A 12,692-nucleotide genomic window follows, 5' to 3' on the forward strand; every position below is an offset into this window, starting at 1 on the left:
GTGGCTTAAGTGGTATAATCCCCCTCAGGGTCAAGATACATAAGTAGCAGCAATATTAATATTGGCTTCTGAACACTGGATGGTATGTTTTATATTTTTAATTAAAACATTAAAAACAAAAAACAACTATTTCTCTAAAGTTGTTCCTTTCCTAATTGCTCATTTTATTTTATTTTTTTGGAACGATTTCTATCCTGATTCTTGAAACTGAATTAGGAGCCAAACTAATTAGGAGTCTTTTAAACTGCATGTTTACAGTGATGATAATCTACAAGACAAATAAGTCTTAAATTTAGCTTTTTAAGGTTCTATCATAACATTCTCTACTCATTTTATTTTTTCAGGGATTTTTAAATGACAAAAAGGGAAGGATACATACATATATTTGCATTTAACCTGATTGAGACCAGTGGGTACACCATGTACTGGCTTCCAGTTAAGAAGTATAAATTGTTAATAATTAACTTTCAGATACTGCCAAGTCTTTTGGTGATTTTTTAGTGGACCCATAGAAATAAAGAATCTTCTCTTAGAAGTTTAGTCAGTGTTTTACATAAAGTGGGTACCTGAGCAATAAGAATGGATATGATTCAAGTTTCCTTGTAATCCTGAATTCTCTACAGATTGTAGAAGTGGGGAAATTTGGTCATATAGAGAAGGGATGAAGGATTGGGTTGTCTCAGTTTGCCCGGTTGGTTCATTTAGCATTTACTACAGGCCTGGCTTTGATGAGACAATGAGAAACAACTGGCATTTGCACTTACCTTGTGCTGAGCACTGTTCTAAATATTTTGCATATGTTTACTTATTTAATATCTGCGGCATTATCTATGAAATTGATATTGTTATGAACCGGTTTTACAGCTCAGGTAACTAGAGCAGAGGTGGGAATTATTCTAAGGCATCTGACCCCAAGGCAGTATTCTTAGCCTCCCTGTGTGGAAGCCAGGTCCCTGAGTTCAGAAGCTCAGAACTGGGATGGGAATAACCACAGATGATAAATCAGACAGTTACAGTGTAGTGCTACGATGGAGGGAGCCAGGCAGGGCTCTATGAGGAACGTGGAGGAAAAAACACCTAAGTTACCAAGGGGACAATCGGAGAGGTGACCTTGAAGAAAGGAATCTTGGCAGGTCCAGAAGTAAAGCCGTGTTGGTTGGTGCCAGCCATGGGGCAGCTAGAGTCACAGTGGAGGGGGCATAATCTTAAAGAGGAGCGGTCAGCATGGACAGGAGGGAGAGTTGGCCAATTCAAGAAACCACAAGCGGTTTGTTTGGGGGACGGGGAGGAGAGCCCAGGGTTCAGTGTAGGGTGAATTGTAAAAGGAGTCACTCATTCCACTCACCCATTGATTCAAAAGACATTTAGTGAACACCAACCATATGCCGGGTCCTGTGCTGGATGCTGAGGATAGAGCAGTGGACACAGAAGGAAGGAAGGAGGAAGGAAGGAAGGAAGGAAGGAAAGAAGGAAGGAAGGAAGGAAGGAAGGAAGGAAGGAAGGAAGGAAGGAAGGAAGGAAGGGAGGGAAGGAAAAGGGAAAGAGGGAAGAAGGAAGAAGGGAATTAGGGAAGGAAGGAAATAGGATGGGAACAAGGGAATATGTTTCTCAACCTTCCTAATGCCGCCACCCTTTAATACAGTTCCTCATGTTGTGGTGACCCCCAACCATAAAATTATTTTTGTTGCTACTTCATAACTGTAATTTTGCGACTGTTATGAATCGTTATGTAAATATCTGATATGCAGGATGTATTTTCATTGTTTGCGACCCACAGGCTGAGAACCTCTGGAATAGATTATATTTCTGCCTTCACGGAGCTGGCAGTCTCATCAGAGCCAAACTGTAAACATCAAACAAGGAAGTAGATACATAATTACAAACTGAGAAGTGGCCATGAAGGAACTGAACTGGTGCTGGAGGGAGACGAGCAGCGGAAGACCCTCCATTGGAAAGGGGACCAGAAAGGGTCTTGGAGGAGGCGACATTCCAGCAGGTCAAACCACTTACGATGAAAATGAATCAGACTTGAGGGAAGGCTGCAGAGACCTGCCAGGCTAGACTGTGAGGGATATTTGCAGACACGTAGAAAGACTTCAGAATTTATTCCAAGGTCCCCGTGGGTGAAGAGGAAGCAACGGCCCATTGAGCGAGAAGGGGATGATCAGACTTGCACTGGAGCAGGAAGCCAGATCCATGCCCACAGCCTGTGGGTTCCCACAGCTCTCCCTCTGTTACATTGTGCGTCTCCTGCTTTGTTCAGGAGCCTCAGATGCTGGGTCACCAAGATCTAAATGCTACAGTTGCTCAGAGTGAGGACTCCCACACTTCAAGATGAAGCTAGTAGGTCCAGTCTCTTTGGCTTCCAAACTGGAATTTAAATTTAATTCCTATAAGCTCCCTGATGTTCTTACTTCCCAGCCTGACTCCATAGAGTTCCTTAACTGATGTCAGAATTCCTTGCCATAATCTACAGTCATGGAAACTATGGTTTCTTTCAGAAATATACACACATATACATGCATGTATATGTAAAAAATTAAATCATTATGCTTTTTGGGGGGGTAGGGGGGGCAGGCTGAAAAATGATGTTGGTGAGTCACACAGCAGATAAAGGCATCTCTACCAAAGGACTATCAGGAATGAAGCAGAGCTTTTCTATGCAACCTGAAGCTCTCTATATAAATGAATAAATGAAATTATAAATGAAGAAATGCACCACTAAACACGCTGTTGTCTTGCTGCTCATCACTGCCAGGCAGAGGGACAGCAGACTTGGTGGAGACAAGCCACAGTGCTGTCCAGATATATATGAGTGGGGTTCATCATTACGCTCCTCAGGCTAGAAAACTACTCTGTGCACGCATGGCTAGCCCTATCCCTCCATAACAATTCCTCCTCGTCTGTCCAAAGACCAGGATTAAACTGCTCCCCCACCTACTCAGATCTAAGGTGATCTTACACAGCCCAGGCAGGTACTAGGATCTGGGCAGCCCACTAAAAATGTAGAAAGAGCTGGAGAGTTTATAATTAAACCATTAACAATCAGACTTCACAGATTCAGACTATAGACTTTCCAGGTGAAAGGAGGTCACAGGTAGCAGGTAAAAATAAGAGACACATCTTTTTATTAGCAAGCTGGGCTCCAGTTACTGCAGCTGAGCTGAGCTGTGCTTTGCTGGGGTTGCATTTATCTTAAAGAATTTAACCACGGTGGTGACATATCTCCCATCTCTCCCGGTTTGTTTATGCTGGTTTCCCCACTGCCCTCTCTGAGATCGTCTTTTCTTTTCTTTTTTTTGAAGGACACTTAGCCTTCAGTTGCTTATCATCTCTCTAGAGTAGTGGTTCTCAACCTTCCTACTGCCGTGACCCTTTAATACAGTTCCTCATGTTGTGGTGACCCCAACCATAAAATTATTTTCGTTGCTACTTCATAACTGTAATTTTGCTACTGTTATGAATCATAATGTAAATATCTGATATGCAGGATGTATTTAGGTGACCCTTGTGAAAGGGTCGTTCGACTCCCAAAGGGGTCGCGACCCACAGGTTGAGAACCGCTGCTCTAGAGGTTCAAAAAAGATACTATTGATGGTTATCTGGTATCTGGTACTGTGCCCAGTCCAACAATTCTGTGATGTAAGCTCAAGTCTTATTCCTGTTTCATACCTAAAGATGTTGAGGTTTAGAGGGTTGAATGCCTTGTCCAAGGTCACATGATCATGGGAGGGGGCGCGTGGAGCACAAATCTGAACCCAGTTAAGTTCCAAACCAAAGCCAAAGCCCTACCCCTGAGATCCAATCCCAAATTCCCTGTTGTCTCCTGGACACCTCTATCAAGATGTCACCAAGAGCTACCAATTCCACACATCCAAGCCTGATTGGTTCAATCCCTCTCCATCCTCCTAAGCTGGACAGTTTAGAATCATCAGGATGCAGAATTGTGACTCTTTCTTCTTTCAAACCATAGCTCCCAATTGCTGTTTTTCTCTGTCCCTTCTATGTTGCTCTAACTCATCCTGACCAATGGACAGTAGCCACAGCCACCCAGGTGGCACAGCCTCCTGACACGCCAACTGGCAGAAAGGAAATGGGTGTTTGAACAGAAAAGTCAGGATCTCAGTCCCATTTCTGTCCATTTCAAGCTAGGGGACCTTGGCCAATTTTTCACACCTACAGCAGCCCCACAGGGAGGTCATGAGGTTAGAAATAATGCATGTTAAATGTACATTGAGATGCAGGCACAAAAGAGAGTCCCACTAAATAATACAGGTTTGCACTGGCTTCTGGGTGCCTCAGTTTCCCTCACATATATAATGGGAGCAATGGCATATGCCTAATAGGTTGGTGGGGAGATTAAATGAGTCCCCATTTGTGGCCCATGAAGCAGCACTGGCACACAGTGAATACAGTGAATGCAGTGAAAGCATTGCTGTCATCACCACCCAGTGTCCCTGCCCTCACCTCTCTCTGAAGGCACATAGCACACTCACATTTGCCTCCCTGCTTGATACATAATCAACATACACGTTTCCTTCTCCATCTAGGAGTGAGCTGACTTGCATACTCACTAATTTCCCCCTCTAGTTTTTGGTCTGCTTGGCTGCACACAGTAGGGCCTCAAAAATACCAACTGAATATCTCTGAAGGACTGTGCTCTTCTCATAGGGATTGTTTAGATAGCAGTTTTGTTTTCCTACCTTTTTTTTTTTTTTTTTTGGACTTTGTTATGGACACATCTGGGCAGCCTCACGGGCTTATTTCAAGCCTTGTAAAATGACTGGAGGCAGGGGATGGACATCCTGTTCTGCTGGAGTTGAGCAAACTGAATGGCACAGCAGCCTCCACTGTGCTGTATAGAAGCAACCGGCCCCAGTGAGCTTTGTCAATAACGTGCTCAGACAGCAGCAAATGAGAAACGGCCAGGCTCCGAGGGCTTGCCTCCGGATCAGTGTCTCCAAAGCTGAGTTTCATGGTATTGAACCCTGACCTCTCAACCCCTCAAGGTGGAGTTTGCCCACAAAGTGCCCAGAATCCCTTCTGTTCTGCTTTAAGATAAATACATAAACATTTTCCTTTCCGGATTTAAAGATGAGCCACCTATCATGATGAACAATTTTACATCTAAATACAGTCCATCCCACATACAAACCCCCTTTTGTGAATCTCTGTACCATTTACTTGTTCCCAAGAAGCACTTTGTGCTGCACATCCTGGCAATTTTGTTGCTTTATGTATTTTCTGTCATTTATATCATGAGTTAGTGAGATGCTGTGAAAATGACCATGGCTAAGTAAGAGGAAAGCTTGCTTTTGTGGTACCAATGGGTTTTTGCAATGGTATCTGTTCACCAATACTCCACTTTCTTTGAAATCATCAGTGGCACACTGTGGATTCATTTTAGCTGACTATCTAGCCTTAACTCACAGATTCACAGAAATAAAGGAGAATTATGGAGTTTGTCCAGCCCAGGGATGGCAAATAGATTCCGTATCCACGAACATCTCTAAATGATGGATAGTGGCAGCTTCCAGAAGCACTGTATTGGAAAAGATTCTCAGGCCACGCCAGGGGTGATGAGTAATATTTGCCATGGGTGTGGTGACAGAGTAGGACAATGCTCATGCCACTGGTTTGCCATCCCAGACTGTTTAACCCTCTAATCTGCAAATGAAAAAGTTACATGATTCTTTCAAAATCATAGCACTGGCAGGTAAGCAACACTCACACTTCCAATTGTACTGTCTGCTCCCCAGCTGTGGAATCTGTTACTCCTCCACCCACACTCTACCACTCAACAAAATTAGCAAAAAAAATCAGGGTATGGAGAATGTGGCAGATGGAAAAAGGCAGTGAGAATCACAGGCTTTGAAAAACTGGGTAAAACCATGCCAGCAGGTAGGAGAAAAGGCTAGCTGCACCAAGCATAGGGCACATCATTATTATTGATACTAGAGGCCCGGTGCATGGATTCGTGCACCAGTGGGGTCCCTCAGCCTGGTCTGCGCCCTCTCTGGGGATTGGGCCAAAACCAGCAGAACAACATTCCCCAAGGGATGTAGTAGTGTGCGAAGCGGCAGGCAGTCGGGGAGGAGCCCGAGCCTGGGCCAGGCACTGCACCGCTCCTGCTCATTCTGGCCCCGCTGCACCTCCCGCCACCGCTCGTCTGGCGCCCGTTGGTCAGCTAAGCGGCACTCCTGCTGTGGGAGCGCACTGACCATCAGGGGCCAGCTCCTGCATTGAGCATCTTCCCCTTAGTGGTCAGTGCGCATCATAGCAACCGGCCAAACGGTTGACTGGTCGAACGGTCGACCAGTCGCTTAGGGTTTTATATATATATAGATTATTTTGCCAGGGTCTTGCTAGGTGTCTTCCTTTTCTAGAGTCAAGCCAGAGTCTCTGTGCTCCTGGTGGAGAAGTAAGTGAGTCCATGGTAGCAATGGATGACACAATCAGGAAGCCTCAAGGGCAGTTCATGGCACTCCCAAAGTATGTGCACATGTATGCAGGTACAAGATCAGCACCCCTGTGCATCTGGACAAGAATGGGCACCAGTGCAGGCAAAGGAGCAGCGACCTAAGCAGTGGCAGCCATGCTATACAACTCTAGTGGACCACTGCGGTTCTTGCCTGCCCAGCAAACATTTTGCTTCCTTGGATAATAGGGTCCTAATTTACTTTAATAAGTAACCCTCTTCCACTCTCAATCTATATATTGTAGGTGAGGCTGATTCTACTCTGGATTTAGTACAAAGCATGTGACCCAGACTTAGCCAACCAGAGAATCACAACCAAATGGACACAGTGATTGTTACAGGGATAGATGCATGATCTAGTGAGAACCAATAAGATTCAATTTCAAGCTTTTGTTGGAAGTATCAGGAAGAGATGGTCTCTCAGGTGACTTCAGACTGGGAGAAAGACGTGGAGCTACCGAGACCTCCGCATTGGGAAGCAGGGAGGGATGTGACTGTCTAAGAGTGAAGCCAACAGAAGGAAAATGGAACCACAAAATAAATAAGAACCAACGCTGATGCTATCATTTGGGAACTGGTACATAGCCATGCCTAAAGGCAGAGCTATCTCAGAAATAGTACAATTACATGAGCCCACAATCCCCAACCCCACAGCCTCCCACCAATTTTTGATTTGGGTTTCTGTCATATATAACAACAAAGAATCTTGGCCAATAATAAACCAAATACTCATTTTCCACATAAGACATACAGACCCCAAGTTTCTCCTTGGACCCAAGTTATCCCAAACATCTGACTTACCTGCAAGGAGCCCTGGATGTCTTTCCCCCCGACAATCACGAGTTCTGCCATGTCTTCCGCATGGGGAGTCCGGGCATGGACGAAAAGAGTCTTGCCCACCGCAGTTATGTTCCTCAGGGCGACTAAGCCACCTTCATTGTTCACCTTGAAGTATGGGCTTGAGACCTCGTAGTGTAACTTGTCATTTCCCTTACAGTCACTGAAGTTCACTGGAGAAAACAAAACCAAACAAACCAAAACAGAAGGAGTGTGAGTAGATTGGGCAGCTTAGTCCTGAAGATATCTCTGACCATTAGATGTGAATTATCATTACCCATCCCAGATCCACAATGCTGTCCCTTGTCCCACAGCTTCCCCTCTGTACCTCCGTGACTTTGATCATGCTGAAGGTCTTCACTCCATCAAGACCCATCCTTGCTAACCTCCCATGACCAAGGCAGGTGCTAATCAATGAAAACACAGAGATAAACAGGACCACATCTCTGCCCTTGAATGTAGTGGGTGAAGCACACAATGATGTTTAGGAATGTCTGAGGTGCTGTGGCAGAACCAGGTTGCTCAGGAGCCTTAAGGCACAGCTTCATAGAGACAATATTAGAGCTGGGCCTTGAAGCTGAGTGAGAGAGTAGAAGCCCCCAGGAAGTGGAGGGCATGGTAGGTTATTCAAAGGCATGGGAATAGTGGTGGTGAAATAACAAAACAGACTCAGAGAAAGAGAACTAACTTGGTGCACTTTGAGGTATATCTGAAATTAGACAAAGATTTTTTGGATAATGAAGGATAAGCTGGAAAAGGAGGTTGAAAATGTTCCTTTGGACATAAATTGGGAAACACCACTGAGTTAGGGTGCCTTAGACTATTTTTAGTGTTGACATAGTCAAGGACAGGTGCATGTTCTGGTTCCAGTGTAGGACAGTGCTTCCCATGGGTTGGGATGCATCAGAATCCCACGGGAGCTTCTTAGAAATCCCAAGGACCCAACCCAAGGAAGCTAATTTAGTGACTCTGGGTTCTAGAGAGTGGTTTGGAGAAGGGGAGGAGAGGCTAAGAAAACTAGTTAACTCAACATTGTACCAATGATGCCTGGACCAGATGTAAGCAGTGGCTGGATGGGAGTGAGCGAGATCCTTGTAGTTGAATGCTAAGTCATGTGTGAGAGGGAACAGGGAAGAGCAACCCTTCTAGGGGAACCACATGAGCACAGGGGCATTGCCAGGAGCAGCAGCTGTGACAGCTGCTCACGCTCCCCTCTATGGCATGCCTGTAGCTGGTACATGATTCTATTTCCAAGGGCATCACAATCCATTGTCTGCACGAGTTTGCCTGTCTGCCTTCCTCGGTAGGCTGCCCAGCCCTTGGGTGGAAGCATAGAATTGCATGTACTACTTGCATTCCTCCTCCTCCACTTCTGTTTTCTTAGCTCTCTGCTGAACAGCTTTGTCTAGTAAACCTTTAATTGAATCACAGCATAGACATAGAAAAGTACATAAATCAGAACATACATCTCAACGAATTTTCAGAAAGTAGGCACACACGTGGACCCAGCACCTAGACCTAGACACAAAATATAATCAGTCCTCCTCTCTCTCCGGCTTCCTGAGTAAAATCCCTACACTCCTCCCCAGAGGCTGTACTGCACTGACTTCTGATGTCAGAGTTTGACCTGTATTTGCACTCATACCAATGGAATGATGCAGACTGTGCTCTTTTGTTCTGGATTCTTTCACTCAGCATTATGTTTGTAAAATTCAACCGTGTGGCTGCAAGGCAGAACTGTTTATCCTAATCACTATATAGTATTTTAGCATGTGGCTATGCTGCGTTTATTTATCTGTCCTATTGCCTATGGACAGGCATTTGGACTATATCCAGTTTAAGTCTCTTAAATATTGCTACTAGGAACTCTCCTGTGTGCTTTTGGAACATCTACATGGGTCCAAGTACATTGTTAAAGCCATATACTTTTCTGATGAACTGAGCTGATTTTTCTTTCCTGGGAAAATCATTCTTACAGTGGTAATAATCATATTAGCTGATAATAATAATGGCTAACACAAATTTAGCACTTCCTGCATGCCAGGCTCAGTGTTAAGCAGATTATACTATTTAATCTTTACAACAATGAAGGAGACACAATTTTGATTCCCTCTCCCCCCGCACCCCCCCCCCCTCCTGATTATAGATCAGGTGACTGGGGCTTGAAGAAGGAAAGTGGGGTGCCCAACTCACAGTTTGTAAAACCAAACCTGGTCCCTTTGCCCTTCACCACTATACATCCTCAAAACTGACAAACCCCATGTAGAATAGATTCCTCTTTGAATCCCATGAGGACCTGAATATGATGACCTGAGTACCCTGTTCAGTCCTGTTCCCAAGTTCCCACCCGGCCCTGATGCCTGTTGCATGGCGTTGCCTCGAGTTCCCTCTGCGTTGGGGCTCCAGAGCCTTTCCTGGCTACCACGTCAGCTTCAGGGGCAGCGTTATGTGGACCCACAAGTGGACTTTTGAGAATCTGCAGTTCCCAACACTTGCTCACTTCCTCTGACCATCTTGTTTGCCCAGTTTCAGTTTGTGGAAGTGAACTTCGAAGCAGAAACATGACCATTGCTTTCATGGTCATCATCAGTTAGCATTCACCCACTGGAGGCACACTGCTCAAAGGACAGGGCCTGATGGCAACTTGTTGCCTGAATTGCCAAGATGTTGATTCTGGACCTGGCCCCTGGGCAGGATCAGAGCAGGCAATCTCAGCTGGGGAGAGGTGGGAACAAGCGAAAGTATGCAAAAGTCTGTGGGGGTTCTAGTTTCACATCTACGTCTCTTACTTTCCCTTTTCTCTTTCCTTCGTTTCTTCATCCCTCACTTCCTTCCTTCTTTTTTTCTTCCCTTCCCTTCCTTTCATTGTTCCTTTCCTCTTATATTTCTTCTACAAGTATTTACTGAGAGCATGCATTATACTAGTTGTTTGGATTACAGACATTAATCCAAAACCTTGTAAGTGGTAAGAGTCCTATTCCAGGCAGATCGAAACATAACATGTGCAAAGGTTCTGTGGTAGCCAAGGAACTGTAACTAAGCCAGTGAGATGGGCACAAAGAGCAAGGAAGACAGCAAGGAAGAGAGGGTGGGATCTGGACAGTGTGGGGTCTGGAAGGCCACAAAAGGCTTATTCCCTGAAGGTAGCTTTGGACCCTTCCATTACGACTCTAGAACTGACTGCTTCCATCTGAGTCTTATATAACTGTGGATCCCCACCGAAAACCAGCACCAACCCCCTCCATGTCTGGGCTGTCTGCTGGCCTCCCCTCTGGCCTCTGTCTTCACTCAGAGCCTCACACATGCCCACACCTGTGCCTCCCTACACCCGCTGTTCTGCTCTACCTTTTTCCTCATATTGACTCCTCTGGTAGAAGGTACTCAACACCTTCTTCACCCTATTAACTGTTAGTCATTCTTTAAGATTCAGCTCAGCAACCTCTCCAAACACCCTCTTTGTGTTCCCAGAGTTCCCTGCACATAGGGCCTTGCACATCATGCTACACCAACATGCCCACTTTATGTATCTGTTTGTCCCACCAGAACCAAAAGCAGAGGTTGGATCTTACTCTTTTATTCATCTCTACATCTCCAGCAATGAACGGAATGCTTTTCCATACATGAGACTGTCGGTAACGATTCCATTTAACTCGATAACTCTAGTGGTGGTGGATCGGGGCTCCTCTCCGTTCTGGGAGCAGAAGACGCTGGAGGCAAGGCCAGGGTCAGAATGAAGGCCCCTAGTCTCCCTAGTCTTGGTTGAGCCCAGTGGGAGAGAGAAGTAGGAAATGAAGGACTTAGTCTCCCCGTAGTTCCCCAGTTCCTGGATACATCAATTCATGAAAGCACAGCCTCCCATGCTTAGCGTGGGCTTAGCTCATTGGTAAAGTCAGGGGTGGTGGCTTACCTTTCTTCTGGATTCTAATAAAGCTTCACACAGTCCTGAAGCATAGTTGGGATCAGTGTGTGCATGTTGAATGAATGAATGTTTTGAAAAATAAAGGTAACATCTACCATTTCTTGAGTGGCGTCTGAGTACCAGTCTCTTTGACAACAACTGTGCATTTTGGCTCTCCCTATAGCCTCATAGCAATTCTGATCTGTAGCAGCATTTCCCACTTTTAAAAATGATCTACCCCCCCCCCCCACCAAGTCTTTTTAGATATTTTTTGCCTAAATGCCACTACTCTCATGAGATTTTACTGTCACAGATAACTGTTCACTTTAATGTCACTGTATATCAGTTTATTTACTGTATGTGTATCTGTACTTTGCTCACACACAAAAAGTGCCATTGGGCCTCTCTCCAAGAACCCGTGTCACCCCTTTGGGGGCAATGCAGCTGCATAGAATGCACAGTCTACAAGCATTGTTCCCATTTTAACAGAGGAGAAACCAAGCCTTAGGGAGATTGACTAACTTGCTCAAGGTTATACATCCTGAAAAGACAAGAACCTGTCCCTGGTCTGACCTGTCTGCAGTTCAAGTTCTCAGCACATCCACATCCTAGGAATGGATACATGAGAGGGAAAGGGGCAGGTGCCCATCCTTAGCCCTCCAGGATGCTCACTAATCAATCCCTCAGGAGTCATCAGAGGTACCAGGTGGGGGCATAATGAGAGGCCAAATCTACATCCAGGACCTGGCACATAGGGGCTGCTTAGTACATTCTAGCTTCTTTCCAACTGGCTGTATCAAGTAGCTGAGGGTTGCATAATTGAGTATTTTTATGTTAGACATATTTTACCAATTCAGGAGCAGGTGCTTTAGACTGTGGCTCTTTTTCAAGGCTATGATAATCACCCGGAGAACATTTAAAAAATAGCAATCCCTGCCCCAAACCGCAACAGAGATTCTGATATACCTGGGCTGGCCTGGGGTCCTGGCACTGGTATCTATTTAAAGCTCTCCAGGTGAATCTAATGTAACCAGGACCAAGAACCAGGACCTTGGACAATGAATGGTTTGTCAAGATGCCAGCTGTCCACATTTTCCGCCTTCCCTGGCACAGAGAGGAGGTTGGAGAACTAGCATGCCAGCAACTGCTATCCTCATGCCCTTAGAAATGCATTTTTAATGGTAGGGTCTCTAAGCCCTTTCCAATCCTGGCTCATATGTAGCAGCCACCCTGTGACCTTGGGCAAAACACCCATCCTCTTTATGCCTCAACGTGTTCCTCTGTAAAGTGGGACAAATACTGGTACTGCCCTCACAGGTGCTAAATTCTTATGATGAGCATTAAACATAATATGTACCTACATGCATAGAGCACCTAAAACTCTGGTGCTTCATGCATAAAAATGATTATTATCATTATTCCTGTAATTCTGGGCATTAAAGAGACTATCTTTTTCCTTTTCCTATATAGCTTCCTTCT

General features: G+C 45.2%; 1 protein-coding gene across 1 annotated transcript in view; it reads right to left on the minus strand.

Annotated features, from left to right (window-relative positions):
- Window positions 1-12,692, minus strand: part of CDH13 (cadherin 13) — a 1,029,479-nt gene that overhangs the window by 651,568 nt on the left and 365,219 nt on the right. Inside the window, exon 3 of the mRNA XM_070398947.1 lies at window positions 7,280-7,488. Coding sequence (XP_070255048.1) covers window positions 7,280-7,488 — 209 coding nt within the window. The remainder of the gene's footprint in view (window positions 1-7,279; window positions 7,489-12,692) is intronic.

Source organism: Myotis yumanensis, unplaced genomic scaffold, assembly GCF_028538775.1.
Source record: "Myotis yumanensis isolate MYYU_CA2020_CCGP unplaced genomic scaffold, mMyoYum1.0.hap1 SCAF_18, whole genome shotgun sequence".
In the NCBI taxonomy this organism is placed as follows: Eukaryota; Metazoa; Chordata; class Mammalia; order Chiroptera; family Vespertilionidae; genus Myotis; species Myotis yumanensis.